General features: G+C 40.6%; 1 protein-coding gene and 1 pseudogene across 5 annotated transcripts; one reads left to right on the forward strand and one right to left on the reverse strand.

Moving 5' to 3' along the window:
* Nucleotides 1–442: 442 nt before the first annotated feature.
* Nucleotides 443–21,582, forward strand: RNF14 (ring finger protein 14). Of its 5 annotated transcripts, none has more exons than XM_012461323.2 (9): nt 443–519; nt 2,118–2,291; nt 5,734–5,903; nt 6,934–7,085; nt 10,518–11,045; nt 12,386–12,614; nt 15,040–15,212; nt 16,447–16,577; nt 19,363–21,582. In XM_012461323.2, exons 3-9 carry the CDS (start codon nt 5,750–5,752, stop codon nt 19,418–19,420), a joined length of 1,425 nt encoding a protein of 474 aa, XP_012316746.1. In that variant the 5' UTR covers nt 443–519; nt 2,118–2,291; nt 5,734–5,749; the 3' UTR covers nt 19,421–21,582. The 5 variants fall into 5 exon arrangements, with proteins under 5 accessions (XP_012316746.1, XP_012317068.1, XP_012316823.1 ...); XM_012461400.2 differs by lacking the exon at nt 443–519 and adding an exon at nt 890–975; XM_012461488.2 differs by lacking the exon at nt 443–519 and adding an exon at nt 1,001–1,020.
* LOC105723631 (large ribosomal subunit protein eL31-like) lies at nt 14,518–14,971 on the reverse strand (annotated as a pseudogene).
* Nucleotides 21,583–21,794: the final 212 nt, after the last annotated feature.

Genomic DNA, 21,794 nt, shown 5'->3' on the forward strand with positions numbered 1-21,794 from the left:
TATCACAGTGCTTGAAGCATCCTAACTGCTCGATAAATGCGGTCGGGGTTACAACTGGAACATGAACCATGAGTGCATGCTTCTACAGTGAAGTGCCAGAAAGACCAGCAGCATTTTTCAGAAGGTAAACGGGAGGAAGTACGCTTGCTTAGTCCACTTAGACAAGCAGGTCTGGGATTGTTCATGAGAGTCTCTGCCCTAGGTAGACCACTGCCTCATGGTCACCTCTAGGTAGTGGTAAAAATTCGAATTCTCGGGCCCCATCAGTACTACTGAAAAGAGCCTCCTCTGAGTACCGGCCCGCAGTGGTGTCGGTGACAGTGGTCGCGCCTGCACCGCCGCCTTTACCCTGCAGGAGGCGCCCGAGAGACCGGGGCGACCACGGCGGCTGCGCAGAGCCCTTCCTAAGCCGGCGGCCGCCCCAGCAAGATCCGCCCGGCTCAGCTGACAGCTACCGAGAACGGAAGAGGCGGCGCGCCGGTTCAGCGGGGCGTCTCTAGGCCTGGTCGGCTGGCGTCGGTGAGTGGGCCCCGGGCAAGGGCGGAGGGCGGAACTCTGGGGTTCGGCACTGCCGGATGGCCGGAAGGTACGGTGGGGACCGCTCTCTGGGCGCGCGAAGCAGAGAACGGGACCGGGCCGGGACTGTTCAGTGGGCCTCAGTCCCTCAAACCCGCCCGCACCCGGCGTCTGCAGCCTGCCTGGCCGGGACTCCCTTCGGGAAGCTGAGCAGGAAAGGGAAGGTTTGGGCCCTGCTCCTTCGGGACGCCCCAGGCTGGCCAGCAGCTCACACGCTCGCGTAGCGCCCTCTGATCCCAGCGCTGGGGCTGATAGCTAGCCTTGGTGGGCCTGCCCCGGTTTTGGGGCAGTGGCCCAAACGACTCCGCACGCCAGGTGGCGAGCTGAACCCAAACCAGGGCACCCGAAGACCAGATGGATAGAATGAGAAGGAAATGAGAGTTAGCAACCTGAATTGAGGTACTGGATTCCAGGTGACAGCTTCACAAGCTCAAATTTCGTAGGGTAGGTCATGAGGAACTGTTGAAACCCTGCTTGGAGTACAAGTTCTTAGCCCTGGCTGCATATTGGCATCACCTGGAGGACTTGGAAAACCACTGAGGCCTGAATTAATTGTCCTGGGGTGTGGCTTGGGCATTGAGATTTTAAAAAACAGTTCCTCTGAAGATTCTAATGTGTAGACAGATGGGGAACACTAACCTAAAATCATAAACTGCATAAATTAATCTCTCATCCCATTTGCAAATGTTTTAACAGAAAGAAACAAAAAGCTTAATTCAATTAGCACCATATCTCTCACCTAGTAAAATTAAGATTAAATAAGAGAATGTGACAAAAAGAGAAGATAATTTACATTTATTGAATACATAGTAGGTGCTCAATAAATGTAAATTGATTCTGAATCTCTCTCTCTTTTTTTTTTTTTTTTTTGAGACAGCGTCTTGCTCTGTCACCCAGGCTGGAGTGTAATAGTGCGACCTTAGCTCACTGCAAACTCCTCCTCCTAGGTTCAAGCGATTCTCTTGCCTCAGCCTCCCGAGTAGCTGGGATTACACGTGCCCACCAACTATGGACTATATTCTCTTTTCCCCTCACCCCAGTGAAGAAGCCTAGCTCTAAAGCATTTAGAATAAAACTTAAAAGTTTGTGTTTGTGTACTCAAGTATTTCTTTGATATCAAAATTAACCTTGAGTGTCACTGGCAGGATAAATTCATGAGCAAGAGAGAGGAAAAACTGGAGGGAGATGGCAAATGAAGGAATATAAGAAGCAGAAGAGGAGAAAAAACTGAACAAAAAAGAAACTGAAGAGGTTGTTTGTTATGGGGCGTGGTGTCCTGTCCTCTCATATGAGCTTGGTGTTCTTAGCTCCTCGGCATGTCTGAGGGCAGACAGATAAGAAGTCCTTAGTCGCTGCTGGGGACATGCAAATACTCCTTTAATCATGTGGCTCAGATAGTCTGCCCTAGGAGAGTAAAATGCACCTGTAGATTAGGATTGGTTATATGTTAGGATGTGTTTGACTTAATTGGTGATAATGGAAATTCAGAATTTTAATTTGGAGAGGGTCCTAACACCATCTTCTGTGTTTCTTTTCTGCAGATGGCAGGATTTTCATAGTATTTGTAATATGAGTTCCACATCCTGGCCTCTTATCCAGCTTCAGCAGTCTCAGCTCCACCAGCTAGAGAATAAATGGGATGTGCGCGAAGTCCACTCTGAACTGAAATACAGACTTCGGTGTTAATATCCTTTTCTTCTGATTGTTATTAACAGGTACTAACTGACCTCAAGTAGAATATGTAAATGTGTCTTAGACAGGGATGCAGCTTAAGCAGAGCCATTAACTAACATCTCCTAGAAAAGTATTTTTTGAAAATGAAATCATTTTAAATTTCATAGTATCATCTTTTAGAATATAAAAATTCCTTACTTTTCAGGCCAGGCGTGGTGACTCATGCCTGTAATCCCAGCACTTTGGGAGGCCGAGGTGGGTGGATCATCTGAGGCCAGGAGTTCGAGACCAGCCTGGCCAACATAGTGAAACTCCATCTCTACTAAAAATGCAAAAAAATTAGTCAGATGTGGTGGCAGGCACCTGGAATTGCAGCTACCTGGGAGGCTGAGGCAGGAGAATCGCTTGAACCCGGGAGGCAGAGGTTGCAGTGAGCCGAGATTGCGCCACTGCACTCCAGCCTGGGCAACAACAAGAACAACAACAACAAAAAATTCCTAACTTTTCAATTTTAAACATTTTAATTAAAAGTATTTTAGTTGTCAGGGGAGGATATTTGCAAATGCAATTGTAGATCAATATTTTAATTGACAGAATGGTAGTATTTTTGTTTTATTGAAATGATTTTTGTAAATTCTCTTTGCTTATTTTTTGCACATTTAAATTATCTGAAATTGTGTTGTATCTTTCAGTTGATGCAATTTTTTAAAACATTGATTCATACTTTATTTTGTTTTTTTGAGAAAAGGTCTTCTGCCACACAGGCTGAAGTGTAGTGGTGCAAACACGGCTCACTGCAGCCTCAACATCCAAGGCTGAAGCAATCCTCCTGCCGCAGTCTCCTGAGTAGCTGGGACTACAGGCACATACCATCCACACCTGGCTAATTTTTATAGAGACAGGATCTTGCTATGTTCCCAGGGCTAGTCTCAAACTGTTGGCCTCAATCGATCCTTCTGCCTTGGCTTCCCAAAGTGCTGGGATTGCAGGCATGAATCACCACACCCAGCCAGTTCATACTTTTTTTTTTTTTTTTTTGAGACAGAATCTCATATCATTGGCCGGGCACGGTGGCTCATGCCTGTAACCCCAGCACTTTGGGAAGCTGAGGCAGGCGGATCACCAGGTCAAGAGATCCAGACCATCCTGGCCAACACGGTGAAACCCTGTCGCTAATAAAAATACAAAAATTAGCTGGGTGTGGTGGCGTGCCTGTAGTCCCAGCTACTTGGGAGGCTGAGGCAGGAGAATCGTTTGAACCTGGGAAGCGGAGGTTGCAGTGAGCCGAGATCGTGCCACTATTGCCTGGGCTGGAGTGCAGTGGTATAATCTTGGCTCACTGCAACCTCTGCCTCCCAGGTTCAAGCGATTCTCCTGCCTCAGCCTCCCAAGTAGCTGGGATTACAGGCACCTGCCACCACAGCCGGCTCATTTTTTTTGTATTTTTAGTAGAGATGGGGTTTCACTATGTTGGCCAGGATGGTCTCGAACTCCTGACCTTGTGATCCGCCCGCCTTGCTCTCCCAACAGTTCATACTTTAATTGTAGCTAGTTTCTCTTTTCTTTTTAGAGACAGAATGTCTCTCTGTCACCCGGGCTGGAGTGCAGTGGCACAAGCTCAGCTCACTGCAACCTCTGCTTCCTGGGTTTTAGCAATTCTCAATTCTTGTGCCTCAGCCACTGAGTAGCTGGGATTACAGGCATGTACCTCCTACCTCCATGCCCGGCTAAGTTTTATATTTTTAGTAGAGATGGGGTTTTTTTTTGCCATGTTGACCAGGCTGGTCTTGAACTCCTGGCCTCAAGTGATCTGCCTGCCTTGGTCTCCCAAAGTTCTGGGATTAAAGGCTTGAGCCACTCACTGTGCCTGGCCCTTATAGCTAAATTCTTAGTATTATCTAAAATAATGGTAAATCTTTTTAAAAATTATTATCTTTTAAATATTCTTGAGTCATAATTGTAAATCTTAATATTGATGGCTGCTTGGATTTGACAAACTCTGTTTCAAAATTTTAATATTTTGCTGCTTGCTCAGTTATCTAATTTTCTTGTGTAGTATCTATGCCTGTAACATCCTCAAGCACAGTTTTCTCAACTGGGAGCAATTTTGCCTTTCCTGCCCCAGGACTTCTGGCTATATTTGAAGATATTTCCCTTTTTTTTTTTTTTTTTTTTTTTTAAGACAGGGTCTCTCTCACTTTGTCACCCAACCTGGAGTGTGGTAGTACCATCATGGTTCACTGCAGCCTTGACCTCCCAGTCTCAAGCAGTCCCCCCATGTCAGCCCCCCAAGTAGCTGGGACCACAAGCAAGCACCACCACACCTGGCTAGATATTTTCAGTTGTCACAGCTCTTGTGGGGGGAAGCGAGGCACTATTGGGTATCTAGTGGGTAAAAGCCAGGAAATGCTGTTAAGCATTCTATAGCGCACAACACTGCTCCCTAACAACAATTATTTACTCCAAAATGTCAGTAGAGCTGAAGCTAAGAAAACCTGCCCTAAAGATTCCTGTGGATTTAAAAAATTCACTTCTTTTTTTTTTTTGGAGACAGAGTCTCACTTTTGCCCAGGCTGGAATGTGGTGGCACAGTCTCGGCTCACTGCAACCTCTGCCTCCCAGGTTCAAGTGATTCTCCTGCTTCAACCTCCCAAGTAGCTAGGGATGTGCCACCACACCCAGCTAATTTCTGTATTTTTAGTACACCTGACCTCAGGTGATTTGCCTGCCTCAGCCTCCCAAAGTGTTGACATTACAGGTATGAGCCACTGTGCTTGGCAAATTCACTTATTTTAAGAAAGGAGTGTAATATACTTTGACCCCTTTTGCAAGCCAGTCACTTTGCTAGGTTCAGTGGACAAGTCAAAGAAAATTTGTGATTTGTCCTTTTCAAAGAAAATTTTCAAATTGTGCTTTTTTTCCTCTAATTCAGTCATAAAATACCTAACTGATAAAGTCAGGAATTGGAAGTACCACAACCATCCCTTTTGAAAAAGACTATTACTATTGCAAAGCTAATGGAATGCCAGCTTGGCTGTCACTTTTGGTTTAGGAGAAAAGTGAGAATATCAATTAATTCTTTGCAGTTGTTTGTGAGGAACATTTTTAAAACTGACATTAAACTTTTCCCACCTCTGTGCATTTTCTTTTTTTTTTTGAGACAGAGTTTCACCCTTGTCACTCGGGCTGGAGTGCAGTGCCACAGTCTCGGCTCGCTGCAACCTCCACCTCCTGGTTCAAGCAATTCTCCTGCCTCAGCCTCCCAAGTAGGTGGGATTACAGGTGCCTGCCACCACGCCTGGCTAATTTTTGTATTTTTAGTAGAGACAGGGTTTCGCCACGTTGGCCAGGCTAGCCTTCAACTCCTGACCTCAGGTGATCCACCTGCCTCGGCCTCCCAAAGTGCTGAGATTACAGGCGTGAGCCCCCAGGCCTGGCCAGCCTCTGTGCATTTTCTATTCTTAACTGATTTTATGTTTTCAGTTCCTCAGAAAATTAAATGTCGTCAGAAGACCGAGAAGCTCAGGAGGATGAATTGCTGGCCCTGGCGAGTATTTACGATGGAGATGAATTTCGAAAAGCAGAGACTGTCCAAGGTGGAGAAACCAGGATCTATTTGGATTTGCCACAGAATTTCAAGATAGTTGTGAGCGGTTAGTTAATAATATTTTCTTAAACAGATTATTCTTTATTTCTTAGTGTACCTTAAGCTATTTGTCATTTTTGTGTTTATAGGCATTAGTGATAGGTGGTAGTAGTATTACAGATTTAATGCATGTTTCTGTTTTAAATGAAAATTGCAATGAGGGGCAGGCAGTTTTCAATTCGATTCCACCTTTTTGATCACTGAAGAGGGATATTAGCCTGTGTATTTCATACATCCTAGTCTGCTATCTAGCAGTTTATCAGCATGAGTCATTGGCTGTTAAACAGGGATAATCAAAGAGAAAATGAATGTATGTGAAAACACTTGGAAATTTTCAAGTACAATGGTGGTGGTTAATACTATTTGGTTTCCAGAATCATTTCAACTACTGTAAACATGTGACACATGTTGTTACTGTGTGATCTTTTGCTTCAGAAAAAAACAAAACTGCTTTTGATACAGATATTTAGAGAAGACCTTGATGCACACTTTCTCAAAATGTTTCTACTATAAAGGAATTAAGGAATGTAATTGCGATAATTTAAATGAAACTTTGATTGTGAGAATGTTATGTGCTATATCATATCCTCAAACCTGAGATCATTGTGTTGGCACAAATTTTCCCAACTATGATTCATGGGTAGTTGGCACATGCTGGTCTAAGTAGGTCATGGCTGTTCAATAGAAATGAACACCTTTCTCTAGATTGTGTCTTTAATCGTCTACTGCAAACTAAACCAACAACAAAACATTGTGTGTTCCTTGGTCATTAGTGTTAGGAACTGTACCCAGAAGTGTATACAAGAATGAGTTGTAGTATCTTCATTATACATTTCTTGGTGCTTAGATTTTTCAAGGGGTTACAATATTTTTTTAAGGTGGCGGTTACCAAGTTAAAATCAGGAAATAGGAAGTGCTTTGGGAGGGTTTTTATTCCCTCTTACTAAAGCATTAAGTCTTTCTTGAGCATTGCTCAACAGTAATGGACACTCAAGTATTGACCAACTGATCCTTTCTAATCTTTGTTTTTGGTTCAGGCAATTCAAATGAGTGTCTCCAGAATAGTGGCTTTGAATACACCATTTGCTTTCTGCCTCCACTTGTGCTGAACTTTGAACTGCCACCAGATTATCCATCCTCTTCCCCACCTTCATTCACACTTAGTGGCAAATGGCTGTCACCAACTCAGGTTAGACTTGAAACTTAATTTTTCCTATCCATTTTTAGAAACTTAAAAATTGTCTTTAATTGAAGACTACCTTAATGATCTTGAATTCAGTGCATGAAAAACAAATGACTTTGGTTTTGTAATTTTTTTCCCTTGCCTTGATGAATCCTGATGCTAAGAAATTGAAAATGCTTGGTGTTTTAAAAAGGAATGGCAGTAATTAAAGCAATCACGAATTGTAGTAGGAGTAATTTTTAATCAAGTATATTATTTCTTTTCTTGTCTTGCTATTTTCCTATTTAATCTGTATTATAATGGAGACTATGAGATCTTCCTCATTTTTCTTAAATATTGATAGTACTTTTTTTCTTAGGTTCTTATCCATTCCTTAAATGAAAGATTTCACTTTAATTAGGACTAAAAATTGAGCTAATGTAGTTATAATAAGCAAATTTTCTGAGTAAATACAATAACTGCTTTGCTTTGTAAAAATCTATATAAATAACAAGTAACAGTCAACTGGTATCACATAGACATAAATGTATACAAGTAGAAATGTGTACAGTTCCTGTAGATATATCATTAAGGCTTGAGGCCTCATGTAAAGAACCTCATTTCCTCTGGGTTATATATACTTTTCTAATAACAACCTCAACTCTTGATTGAGACAAAAATATGACTCGAAGCTAAATATAAATAAGATAAAGTATTCTGGGATAGATAATGAATCAATAGCAGCTGCTTTTCTAGAAGTCATAATGAAGATTGATAGACTGATGTATATTAAGACGAAAGCTCAACCTGTGCAACATGGTGAAACCCAGTTTCTACAAAATAAAAAAAATACAAAAATCAGCCAGGTGTGCATCCCTGTACTCCCAGCTACTCGGGAGGCTGAGGTGGGAGGAACACTTGAGCCTGGCTGGCAGAGGTTGCAGTGAGCTGAGATTGAGCCACTGCACTCCAGGCTAGGTGACAGAGAGAGACCCTGTCTCAAAAAAAAAACCAAAAACAAACAAAAAAAGCTGTCAGATTTGCTGACCTCAAGGGCTCTTTAGTTTTTCTCTTTGGATCATACAGTTTTCATTCCCCCATCCACCAATCTAATCTTTCAGGTGAGAGTACTTTTGTAAATTTGAGCTTATGGTTTAAAAGCAAAATTAAACCTTAAAAAAGATAATACAGTTAGAATAAAAAGGAATATTACTTTACATTCTAATATCTGTGCCAGAGGCAGCAGATGCAAGACAGTTGATGATTTGTCCAGGAATATCAAGACTGTTTAGCATTTAGGTCACTGATAATTGGCCAAATTATTTAGATATTCATAGTCCCATTTCACCAGCGAGCTCTTCATACTTTACATCCATGCTTGTGTGTGCACCCGCACACACACATGCACAAAACAGGGACAGATTAACTGGATGTGTGGTTGCAGTTTCAGATTGCAGCTAACCAACATCTCCTTAGTGCTGGATTTGGGTGCAGGGATGTGTGCTGGGGAAGAGAGCTGTTTTATGTGTTACAGTTAAAATTTTTACAGTAGAATTCTTTGTCAAATAATTGTTTATACGTATAATTGACATTTTAATTGGTCTCTTATATTCCTTCTTGGTTCAATTCTTGTTTGTTGCTCTACCCTGATTCCTTGTCATTATGACTCTCACCTGTTAATAGTGAAATTGACAACGTACAGCTGTCATTCCCTGAATTGGGGTGGGTAGACAGAGGGAAGTGGTTTTAGTTTTCTAGTATTTTCCCTCATTCCTCCCCCAATATACTTACGTAGTCTCTTGCTCCTTTTCCCTTAATTCCCCTCCCTCTTCAATTTACATGCACCCCAGGTGTCTCTCTCTCTTTCTCTCTCTCTCTCTCTCTCTCTCTCTCTCTCTCTCTCTCTCTCTCTCTCCCCCTCTCCCTCTCCCTCTCCCTCTCCCTCCCCCTCCCCCCCCCACCCCCCCACCCCTCTCATGGAGTCTTGCTCTGTCACCCAGGCTTGAGTGCAGTGGTGCGATCTCAGCTCACTGCAGTCTCCACCTAGCAGGTTCAACCGATCCTCCTTCCTCACCTCCCGAGTAGCTGGGATTACAGGCGCCTGCCACCATGCCCGGCTAATTTTTTGTATTTTTTAGTATAGACAGGGTTTCACCATGTTGGTCAGCCGGGTCTCAAACCCCTGACCTCAGGTGATTCACCCACCTTGGCCTCCCAGAGTGCTGGGATTATAGGCATGAGCCACCTCACCCAGCCCCAGCTGCCTCTCTTGAGAAGGGACTGGAGAAGAAAAGAGGTTGGAGAATGGCTTCTTCATAGGACTTCGTAGCTCACACAGCACTCAGAGCCTCCCTTTTAGTATTTATCACATTATACAGATTTTAGCAGATTTCTCAAAAGCATGGTTGATTTATAAGCATATTTATGCAGTGTAAAAAACCATTAGTTGTTCAATCTGAACTGATCAATAAGTAAGGTAGTAGTACCTGTGCAGGGTTTAGTCAGTGGCACTACGCAGAGTGTAAGAAACAGGAAATCTTGTCCCTTTTTATTTGTCATTTAAATTTACAAAATTTGCCATCCGGAAGGCCTATTTTTGGATGTTTACCTAAAAAAGAAAAGCTGCTTGTAATTCCTGTGCTCTATTACAAATATTTTATATTTCTAATGGAAAATCCTCTTATATTTGCGTTTCAAATTGAACAGACCACTTTTAAAGAGAAAAATTCCAAATTATTTAACTTGAGTTGCTTAGCTTAGGAAGTGTAAGCTTTCTCTATGGCTGCTGAATCATGCTGAGGGCTTCTGATTAGGACCAGGGTCAATGTCAGTCAGCTTTTCTCCATTAACTGGGATCTGATATAAGCCCACATTGTTTAGTTAAAAGCAGCTTGTAAATCTAAACATGGACTCTGAGGCTGAATTCTGTTAGTGATTGTTTCAGATGAGTTGACTTTTTGATAGAACTGAAAATTAATTTTAAAACTTGAATAGTATTTTTAAATGATTCTTTTTCTAATCGTTATTCTAGGATACCGACAGGGCTAGGACTCCTAATGGAAGAAAAATAGTTTGTTTTTAGAACTAGAGCTCTTTCTCCTACATGAAATTTATGGCAATACTAAAAGATTAAAGAGCAGAAAAAAGTCCTCCATTTCAGTGACTAAAATGTACAGCTATTTCTCTGTCTTATGGAGTCTTCCTGTTTCTCTTGTTCTCATGATACTTCTTGCTCCTGACTTTGTGTTCTACTCCAGCTCATGTTGCTGAATAGTTTGAGAAGTACTCCAATAAGAATGTTTGTACTATCTTGTAGCACAGTGTATCATAGCAGTAAAAAATGGTGTTAGGAAGTATAAGGGCCTAACTTGCAAGTGGAAAGGATTCCTAGGGAAATCAAGAGTTGGCAGCATCATCATCTTTCCAAACTCACCAACATCTTCATGTGTTTTCTCCTAGCTATCTGCTCTATGCAAGCACTTAGACAATCTATGGGAAGAACATCGTGGCAGCGTGGTCCTGTTTGCCTGGATGCAATTTCTTAAGGAAGAGACCCTAGCATACCTGAATATTGTCTCTCCTTTTGAGCTCAAGATTGGTTCTCAGAAAAAAGTACAGAGAAGGACAGCTCAAGCCTCTCCCAACACAGAGCTAGATTTTGGAGGAGCTGCTGGATCTGATGCAGACCAAGAGGAAATTGTGGATGAGAGAGCTGTGCAGGATGTGGAATCATTGTCAAATCTGATCCAGGAAATCTTGGACTTTGATCAAGCTCAGCAGATAAAATGCTTTAATAGTAAATTGTTCCTGTGCAATATCTGTTTCTGTGAGAAGCTAGGTAGTGAATGCATGTACTTTTTAGAGTGCAGGCATGTGTACTGCAAAGCCTGTCTGAAGGACTACTTTGAAATCCAGATCAGAGATGGCCAGGTTCAGTGCCTCAACTGCCCAGAACCAAAGTGCCCTTCGGTGGCCACTCCTGGTCAGGTAACTGTTTACCCTGCTGATGGGTGCCTCTTAATTCTCTTCCACAAATGGAGATATCTTCTTGGGAACTTCATTGATAGGGTTTATGAGGCAGTCTGAGGCCTTGGAGCCAGCCCACAAGTTGTTTCACTGTATCCATTAAGAATTCTGTGGTCCTCACGCCTGTAATCCCAGCGCTTTGGGAGGCCGAGGCGGGTGGATCACGAGGTCAAGAGATCGAGACCATCCTGGTCAACATGGTGAAACCCCGTCTCTAAAAAAAAAAAAAAGAATTCTGTGGTCTTAGTCTACTGCTTAAGCAAATGAAATGCTTCCTTTGGCCTTGCAATAGGCAAGGATGAGTGTTAAAGTAATTATTAAGTAACTGTGGTAATTTACTTTGTATATCTGCTAGGATACCATGAACTTTGGGGAATCACTAGCTTATCCCTGTGTGAGGTTGGGATTTGAAGGGGACATCTCTTGGAATGATTAACTGACTTTTTTACAGACTTCAGCGTAAGTACAGCCTACTTAGGTTTTTTGTTGTTGTCGTTTTGTTTTGTTTTTTTGAGACAGAGTCTTGCTGTGTCACCCAGGCTGGAGTGCAGGGGCACCATCTCGGCTCATTGCAGCCGCTGCCTCCTGGGTTCTTTTTTTTTTTTGTATTGTTAGTAGAGATGGGGTTTCACCATATTAGCCAGGCTGATCTTGAACTCCTGACCTCAAGTGATCCTCCCACCTCAGCCTCCCAAAGTGCTGGGATTACAGGCATGAGCCACTGCACCCGGTCAGTTTTTTGTTTTTTATTAAAGCATAATTTTACTTAAAGTAAACTACACATTTAAATCATACAAGGTTAGCATGGTAGCTTATACCTATAATCCCAGCACTTTGGGAGGCCAAGATAGGATCGCTTGAAACTAGGGGTTTAAAACCATCCTGTACAAAATAGCATGACTCAATGTCTTAAAAAAAAGTCAGTCAGGCATGATGGCAAGTGCCTGTTGTCCTAGCTACTCGGGAAGCTGAGGTAGAGAATCACTTGAGCCCAGGAGTTCAAGGCTGCAGTGAGCTGTGATTGCACCACTGCACTTCAGTCCTGATGACAGAGCAAGACCCCATCTCTAAAGAAATAAAACTAAAATATAAAATAAATTGTACACTTTGCTTAGTTTTAACAAACTATATGTGTAGTATATATTGCCATCTCAGTGAATATATACTTGGTTTGATTTTGAAGTGAAAGAGAGGTTTTAGTTTATGTGCCCATCTGTTTTACCTATCATCCTAAGAATCTCCTTAGGTTCAGAACTGGTTGTGGAATCATCAAACCTATGGTGTTTTGTATTTCCCTCTAGGTCAAAGAGTTAGTAGAAGCAGAGTTATTTGCCCGTTATGACCGCCTTCTCCTCCAGTCCACCTTGGACCTGATGGCAGATGTGGTGTACTGCCCCCGCCCATGCTGCCAGCTGCCTGTGATGCAGGAGCCTGGCTGCACCATGGGTATCTGCTCCAGCTGCAATTTTGCCTTCTGTACCTTGTGCAGGTTGACCTACCATGGGGTCTCTCCATGTAAGGTGACTGCAGGTATGTTTTAACTGCGTGAACCCATACCCCCATCCCCAGTCTCTCCCCGACATCTCACTCCCCTGCCAGCGCCTTATGACTTCATTCTTCAATTTGGAAGTCTTTATCCAACAGATATTTCTGTGTCAGTGACTATTCTAGGCTCTGGGAGTGTGGTAGTGACCAAAAGAGACAAAAATCTCTGCCCTCATGGAACTTACATACTACTAGTGGAGACAGGAAAACAAAATAAGGATTATCAGGTGGTGGTAAGTGCTGAGGAGGCAGAAGAAATAAAGCAAGGATAGGATATGAAATGTTCTGAAGGGGAAGGGACTTGGGATTTTAGTTACAGAAGCCAGGGGAGGCCTCGCTGGCAAAATGGTTTAAGTAAAGACTTGAAGGAGGTAAGAAAAACCATGCAGTTATCAGGGAGGAACATTCCAGAAGGAATGGCATAGCAAATTCTATCTATGAACATGGAATAATGTAGATCCTGGATGGCAAATGCAGGGCATCTAAACTGCCATTCTTGTCTCCATGGCACATGTGTTTGACCAGTCATCAAATGCTTTCTCCTTGAGTCCAGGGAAACCTCAGAATCTTCCTCAACATGGCACCTCAGAAAACTGCCCTCTGATGAAGTAGACCTAGGAGTGAAACGTGTTTGCCATCTCCAGTCGAGATAAGGAATCATAAATCAGGTCCTTAATGTCGATTTAACTGGACTTTGGTGGCTTAGTTTTTCTCAGACTAACAGGGATGATGATAACAGCTACTTCACAAAATTGCAGCTAGAGCAGATAACAGTAACTTCGCAGGGTTATTTTAAGGATGAAGGGAACTAATATAGTGCTATTCAAAATTGTTAAATTTGTTACACTGATCTATGATAAGATACAGAAGTTGAGAGGATTAGAAACTTTTGACAGTGGAGAAAAAAGAATGGTCCTTTATCATAAATAGTTTGAGAAACAGTGGGCTAATACATGTAAAATGCAAAATGGGGCCAGGCACAATGGCTCACCCCTGTAATCTCAGCACTTTGGGAAGCCAAGGCGGGGGCGTTGCTTGAGTCCAGGAGTTTGACACCATGGCAAAACCCTGTCTCTACAAAAAAATATAAAAATTAATGGGATGTGGTGATGCACACCTGTAGTCCCAGGCACTCAGGTTGCTGAGGTGGGAGGATGACTTGATCCCAGGAGGCAGAGGTTGTGGTGAACCAGATTGCACCACTGCACTGCAGCAAAAAAAAAAAAGATAATTATTAATACTATTATTATTGTAGTTATTACTTGCTAATGTTAGCAGAGTGTCATTATTTCCAAGAAAGTACCCTGAGAGGAAAGAGTGGATAGGTAATTTCAGTTGCATCAGCCAGCATCTTGTAGGTAGGCCTCTTCATTATCAAATGGTGAATGGTGCTGACTTAGTGGAAAATGTCTTTCAACCTTTGTGTCTTTTAGATAAGTCAGTCTTTAACTGTATACTTCCAGTTGCATCAACATACCAACATTAAGAAATCAAAATCAAAGGAAAAAAAATAGCCTATCTTATTCTACCACCTTTAACAGATACATCTTTTCTAGTTGGGCGAGTCCTTTCCATTCATTATTATTTGTGCATATGTAATTTTTACTGGGTTATAACATAAACTCTTTTTTCTGGATTCTGTGGTGAATGTTTTGAGTTGTAGCCAACTTAATTATATTTTTAATAATTGAATATTATGTCATTAAATGGCTCTTCCAAACATTATTTCCTTAGAAATTTAATTTTTTTGCCATTGTTATATGCATCTCCATGCATATGACTTTGGATTTTTTCCTTATGATAAAGTTCTAGGAATAGCATTATTGAATAAAGATTATTGCCATTTTATTTATTTATTTTTTAAGGCAATTTTATAAGTTTATTTGATGTATTTGACGATCAGCGATTAGTTCTCATCCACATTGACTGTTTGTAGATTTTTGAAAGTGGTAACAGGTACATAAGTAACCAAAGTATAGAGCTTATTTGGTGAATCTTCATCCTCATTACATTTTCTGGACAACCGCACATGGATTCGGTATGGGACATTCCTTCTAATTCAGATAACTTTAGCACCTTATTCCTTTGGCCCAGACAGCTTTGTTGAGCCTGGTATCAGTGCACACATCTGGAGTTCCCATGTTCTTCATAGCAAATTTCCGAATCTCTTTGAGTGCCCAAGGGGCACGCTTCTTGAAGCCCACTCCATGGATGCGCTTGTGAATGTTGATGGTGTATTCTCGGGTCACCACCTCGTTGATGGCAGAACGGCCCTTTTTCTTCTCGCCACCCTTCTTTGCGGGAGCCATTCAGTCGGGTCCGAGTTGGGAAAAAAAAAGTGCCATTTTAAATTATTTTTAGTCATCATTACAAAGCTATATAAAAGTTAATTTTCCATTTCACGTTCTAGAGAAATTAATGGACTTGCGAAATGAATACCTGCAAGCAGATGAGCCCAATAAAAGATTTTTGGAACAAAGGTATGGTAAGAGGGTGATTCAGAAGGCACTAGAAGAGCTGGAAAGTAAAGAGTGGCTAGAGAAGAACTCCAAGAACTGCCCATGTTGTGGAACTCCAATAGAGGTAAATGTTTTGGGACAGAGTTGGAGGCCATCAGCCTTGCAACCATGTTATGATTACCTTAAGAAGACTTATTAGTCAATTTTATGACTTAGAAAACACATACTGGTATTATTACACTTTCTTACTTGGAAGATGGAAATTTCACTACTAAATATTGTTATCAACCTTAAATGTATGTAGACTTCCCTTTTCCAAGTGTTTTCTTACAGCGACCTTTGTTCTCACGTTGTATCCACCTCAAAATTGAATGGGTTGTAAGGAGAGCATACTAGAGCTATGGTCAACTCTTACTTCATCTTTGTGATTAAAAAATAAATCAAATCTGATCTCTCAGAACTACCCTGAATGCTGCACACCTGTTTAATTAAGTAAGATATACTCAGGAATTAATCTGAGCCAAAATAATTAGACAAATCTATTGCTTCTAAAAATCTTAATAGATTTTAAAATCAAAATACATCTTTGCATTTGATTCTATTGTTCTAATTTATTATGTCTGAACTGAACCTAGTGGTGATTCCTGTTATTCCATTGAGGAAACTGGCACTATATATAATCACTTTTTTTTTTTTTGGAGACTGAGTCTCTGTCTGTTGCCTAGGCTAGAGTGTAGTAGTGCAATCTCAGCTCACTGCAGTCTTCACCTCCCAGGTTCAAGGAATTCTCATGCCTCAGCCTCCCGAGTAGCTGGGATTACAGGCACCAGCCACCACCGGCCACACCTGGCTAATTTTTTGTATTTTTGGTAGAGGCAGGGTTTCACCATGTTGGCCAGGCTGGTCTCAAACTCCTTACCTTAAATGATCTGCCTGCCTTGGCCTCCCAAAGTGCTGGGATTACAGACATGAACCACTGCACCAGGCCATATAATCACTTTTAACATACCTGAGCCCTATGACAGAGTGAAGGACTTGGTACCAAATATTTACTTAGATTTATGTAAAAATTAAAAACCCACACTTGTTACATCCAAATATTTTAATGTTAATCTAACTACGTGTTCCAGTTATATGTGTTTAATTTGTATCTACTGTTTATCAGAAGAGACTGTGCCAAGTAGCTAGTTGTAGTAACACTAGCTACCTATTTTCTGTATTTTACTTGTAATATAAAATAGAAAGCATTACATAGTTATCAGTGACTAGGAGAATGTTGTACTGAATCTTTTTGGCGTGTGCATGTCTCTTCTGCTTTTACAGCCTTGATGTTTTTCTCTTTCTATCCTTTCCACTAGAAATTAGATGGATGTAACAAGATGACATGCACTGGCTGTATGCAATATTTCTGTTGGATTTGTATGGGTTCTCTGTCTAGAGCAAACCCTTACAGACATTTCAATGATCCTGCTTCACCATGTTTTAACCGGTATGTATACACAGAATTCCTCAGGTACTTGATTTGCAGACCATAAATCCAGTGTTTTATTTAAGTACTTGGACTTATTTAAGAGAATTGTCTTACCTGTTTTCCCCCATAAAGGAATTTTTATATTATTTTTCTCAAAAATGAGTTTTATAATGAGAATATACACTATGTGGAAGTTTTTGCAGTAAAAATTTTCAAACATACAGAGAACTTGAAAGGATAGGACTATGAATAGTAGGATACTTTCCACCTAAATTAACAATTGATAGTACTTTGCCATATTTGTTCCCTTAACATTTTTAATGAACTACATAGAGTTACAATAATGCTTCAACTCTAAATATTTCCACTTTTCTCCTAAGATAAGGAAATGCTTCTACATAGTGACAGTACTTTAAAAAAATGTAATGATAGTGGCATATTGCTATCTAGTAAACATACATATTTGAAACTTCCTAATTATCCTTGAAAATATCTTTTAAAGTTATTTGATTGAACCAGAATCTAAACAAGTTCAGTCAATGGATTTGGTTCTATCTCTTTAGTCTCTTAATACAGAAAAGCTTTGGCCCACCTTTGTGTTTGTCTGTGTGTGTGTGTGTGTGTGTGTGTGTGTGTTGTCAACATTCATTTTTTGAAAAGTCCAGGCCAGTAGTCTTATATAACGTCTTACCTTCTAGAGTTTTATTTGTCCATGATGTCCTTTAGCTTGTTTCCTTTAGCTTGTTTCTGTATCCTATTTGCTATAAACTGGAAGTTAGGTCTAGACTGAAGTTTGATCAGATTTAGAATAACATTTTTTCTGCTGATACTTCATGAGGAGTGATGTGTATTCCACATTGGATCACATCAGGAGGCCCATGATGTCCTCCATTAGTGTGGTGCTCAGTTCTACTGTTTGCTTTATTGTAAAGGTAAGTTTTCCATTTTGTTATTAGTAAGTAATCTGTGGGGTGATTCCTTGGCACAATGGGAATATCCTGTTCTCCAAGAGCTTCTACTTTCAGCATCAGTTGATGATCTTTGTTAAGGGGTGTCTATTAAGTAAATACATTGGTATTGTGAAACTATAAGAGAAATCGAAGAAACAACCCCTGCCATGAACTGTTGGAAATCGAGCATTGGAAATTGCATAAATCGTAGGTAACTTTACATAAGGAAAGGAAGACAAATTGTTAGCTACAAAACATTCTACAAATGGAGGGTACAAGAACCGTGAAGATAGAATGTAGTGATGAACGTGTAATATCAATAATAGTGTCTTGAAAGAGTTCAGTTGCTTCTAAATTGCCTGACTTCCCCAGTCTTGGCTTATTCTGTATATTGTATACACTGAGTATCAGTTTTGTGATACTCATCCCCCATTATTGTTTATCCTTGGTCCTGGAGAGTTTGTCTGGATTCTAAAATGACTGTTTTGTTTGTTTGTTTTAATTTGGAAAGGCCAGCTTTATTTCTCATAAAGAGTTGCAGCCTGCAAGGTGGCCATTCTGACAGGTTGGGAAGCATAGCCTTCAGCCAGAAGCTAGAAACTGACACTTTAAGGGTGGGAAGAGGAAGACAGGGATTTATGCCCTACAAATAGCCAGATATACATATTCGATAAGCTATAGGAGGAGTCATGAATATTTATGAAAGGAGAAACATGCCGCATGTGCAGTTGAGCTTCATTCCCATTCAGGGGACCCGTGTTCAAAAAATGATAGCATTGGCCGGGAGCGGTGGCTCATGCCTGTAATCCCAGCACTTTGGGAGACTGAGGTGGGCAGATCACCTGAGGTCAGGAGTTCGAGACCAGCTTGACCAACATGGAGAAACCTCATCTCTACTAAAAATACAAAATTAGCCAGGCGTGGTGGCACATGCCTGTAATCCCAGCTACTCAGGAGGCAGGAGAATTGCTTGAACCTGGGAGGCAGAGGTTGCAGTGAGCCGAGATTGCACTACTGCACTCCAGCCTGGGCAACAAGAGTGAAACTCCATCTCAAAAAAAGAAAAAAGGCGGCATTAGCATGATCTGTGGGGGAGTTCTCTGACATGAAAAGGTGAAGCAGAGAACAGAAAAACCTCAGTATACACATCCTCCATAGACTGGCTAGAACCGCTCTATCAGCAGGAAGAAATGCTGGTCCGTTTTTTGTGCCAAATCTGTAGAAGGGAGGGACAGTGTCAGGCCGTTGGTTGATATCAGCTGTGGAGCAAATCTTCCCAAAGGGTTGGTTTGTTTAACCCTTAAGAAAGAAAACCTAATGGTGGTCAGTGAGGGAGGGGGCTATGACCAGGTATGTCTGGCCTCCCATTTTCAAGATTTCTCTGGGGTCGCCTTGGCCAGGAAAGGGTCTGTTCAGTTGGTTGTGGGACTTATGTTTCATTTTTATTTCTCATTTTCCCGCTTTTGGCTGAGATTTGCCAGAGAAAGCATTGATGGTCAAACTTATTTTGTCACTATCATTGCTGGAGTGGTGTGGCAAACCTGCCTGCCTCAATCCAGGCCCTCAGTGGGACCGCTGTGGCCAAAAGACTTACAGCCAATTAAATTTCTAGGCCAGATGGGAATGGAGCTGGGCAGGCACTCATCCACCCTAAAAGGGCTGTTCTTAACCAACTTTAGGGTAGATTGTTCAGAGGGACCCAGATTTCAGCCCTCCTCAGTGGAATGATTAAAGGAGAAGAAAAGATGTACAGAAATGTTATAAGAGTACAGAAAATACTTTTGAGAGAAGAAGAGGCAATTTATATTGTTTCGTTCAAGTGTTTTAAAATGTACCTTTCTTTATGCTTCCAGGCTGTTTTATGCTGTGGATGTTGATGACGATATTTGGGAAGATGAGATTGAAGACTAGTTAACTACTGCTTAAGATATGGAAGTGGATTGGTTTTCCCTAATCTTTTGTCAAGTATACAAAGTAACTTTGCAGGATATTTAGGATACTATTCATTCATTCTTCCTGTGTAGAAGTTAGGGAAGAACAAGGTTTATATTTTCATGTGGTACTACTGAAGAAGGTGCATTCATACATTTTTTTAATGTAAGTTGAGAAAAATTATAAGCCAAAGGTTCAGAAAATGAAACTACAGAATATTATAATGTGCCCAAAGCTCTGAATAGTTAAAAATTAAATATTTATTTTCTTCCCCACGCTTTAGGTAAGAAGAGGGGTCAAGAGTTAAATTTAGAGACCTTTTGTCTCTGAGAAGTATCCTTCTAAGACATTCTGTTGGAGCTCCCTCAGTACTACTCCTTACAAGTGGGGTGGGTAGAAGCCTTATGAAAATTATACTGAGAACCTGATCTCATTTACTCCATGTTAATCACATTCCTACCAATCTAAATTTCTGCCAAGTCAGTTCTCTTTAGAGGAAGTCCTTGACTCTGAAACTGACTGGATGGTCCAGTGTCATTTTGATCTACTTTTCAGAATGGAAATTTATAATTTAAAAATATGTTTTAATACCACAAACATTGTGGGGCACTTGATATTTATTAGTAGTGTATATGGTCCACTGGTTTCAGGCCAAATCTAGAATTTAGTGATACTGGCTCAGAAGAATTTTAGTTCTATTCAACTTTCCTGGGTGTTAAAGCCTAGATTCAAAATGACTTGTCTTAGCTACTTTTGTTCCACCTTCTCCCTCATTACCTTTTCCCTACCTTCTGTTTGTAAGGACAGTTTTAATATTCCAGAAGCACATGTTTTTATTTCCTCTGCTGGAATAGGAGAAAGCTTAATATATTCCCAGGCTGAATGTTCTTGAATTACCCACATTTACCACTGTACATGCATATAATGACAGTATAACCTGTCTATACCACTGTAGTTCCAGTCCTAACTTTCTGAATTATTTTTAAAGATCTTCTCTCTAACAAGCTATGGGAATTTGGCTTCATACTCTTTTTTTTTGCAACAGCAGTGTTTGGGGTGGTAATTTTGAATTGATACCTGTTCCTTTTTCTGGGTTTTGTTGGCTTTTTGAAAAATTATCTTATCATTGGTGAGTGGCTAGGTAGCAAAGTAAAATTTTTTTGAAAAGAGGACAGAAGAATTGAACTGCAGCTTGACAATGTATTCTTTTTTTCCTACTTTGTCATTGAAAATTGAGCAATCACTTTTAACTGTTTTAGGTATGTGTGTCCAGAGTGAGCAAAGACTATGTTTTTGGATTGTCAAAGAGGATGCTTAATCTTAAAAATAAAAATAAATTTTAAGATTATCTTATAATTAGAACAGAGTTGCTTCTATTTGTTCTGTCACCAAGACAACTAATCACATTTTAAAATTGTTCTGCATATAATATATTCTTAAGAAAAAGGTCACAGAATAGCATCTTTTACCTGGGCTTGTGACTGAGCTTAGGTTTTAGGGCCCATATTTTGTTTAAACCAGATAGTTTCATGATCTTCCATTCAGGACATTTTGTATAAAAATTGAGGTTAATTTAAAGAATACATTGAAGATAAGAAATTAAAATGATTTGTTCTACAATATATACCTGAGAAGAGTGATTTCTGTGATCAAAGAGGAGTTTAATTCAGATTTATTCAGAAAGAGCTACTCAGAAGCTCTATAGTTTCATGAGCTAGTTGTTATTTTCTAGAGATCATTTTATTTTAAGCTGTTGTACATTGTTGATGATGTCATGGAAGTAGGAAAGAAGCCTTTATAATATAGTTTTATGAAAAGAAACGAAAGGCTTTTTTCCCATTTGTGATAGTAAAAACACAACACAGGTGTTTGGTGTTTAGTCTCAAAAGTTTGGTCACCTTAGTGATTCTCTCTTAGGTGCAAAGTCTTTATCACTCAATTTTAACAAAGAAAATAGGGCTTGTATTTTTGAAGCATGAGTTATGAGCTAATTTTAAGATGGTATAGTTTTGGTAGAGTACTTTTGTCTTAGTAAAATGAAAGATTTGGGTAACTCCCCAAATGCCTTGTAAAACAATTGGGTTTGTAGAAGGTTGCTGTGTCAGCAAAATATATGATAGAATAAAGAGTTTTGTACCTGCTTTAATTTCATGAAAGTCTTTTTTACCAGTGAGCTGAGATTTGCCATAAATTAGTATGAACCTCATGGGTCTTTTTTCTTTTGAGACAGGGCCTCACTCTGTCACCCAGGCTGGAGTGCAGTAGTGTAATCATAGCTCACTGCAGCCTTGCTCTCCTGGTCTGAAGTAATTCTCCCACTTCAGCCTCCTGAGCAGCTGGGACTACAGGCACG

Source organism: Aotus nancymaae, unplaced genomic scaffold (genome assembly GCF_030222135.1).
Source record: "Aotus nancymaae isolate 86718 unplaced genomic scaffold, 86718_ANA_hifiasm-v0.15.2.pri h1tg000064l_1, whole genome shotgun sequence".
NCBI classification, from domain to species: Eukaryota; Metazoa; Chordata; class Mammalia; order Primates; family Aotidae; genus Aotus; species Aotus nancymaae.

What these genes read in the sequence shown, in the direction of transcription:
- RNF14 (XM_012461323.2), top strand. Translation starts at nt 5,750, where the DNA reads ATGTCGTCAGAAGACCGAGAAGCTCAGGAGGATGAATTGCTGGCCCTG. An exon ending in AATGGCTGTCACCAACTCAG is followed by an intron (nt 7,086 to 10,517) that starts GTTAGACTTGAA and finishes GTTTTCTCCTAG; the next exon opens with CTATCTGCTCTATGCAAGCA. An exon ending in CGGTGGCCACTCCTGGTCAG is followed by an intron (nt 11,046 to 12,385) that starts GTAACTGTTTAC and finishes ATTTCCCTCTAG; the next exon opens with GTCAAAGAGTTAGTAGAAGC.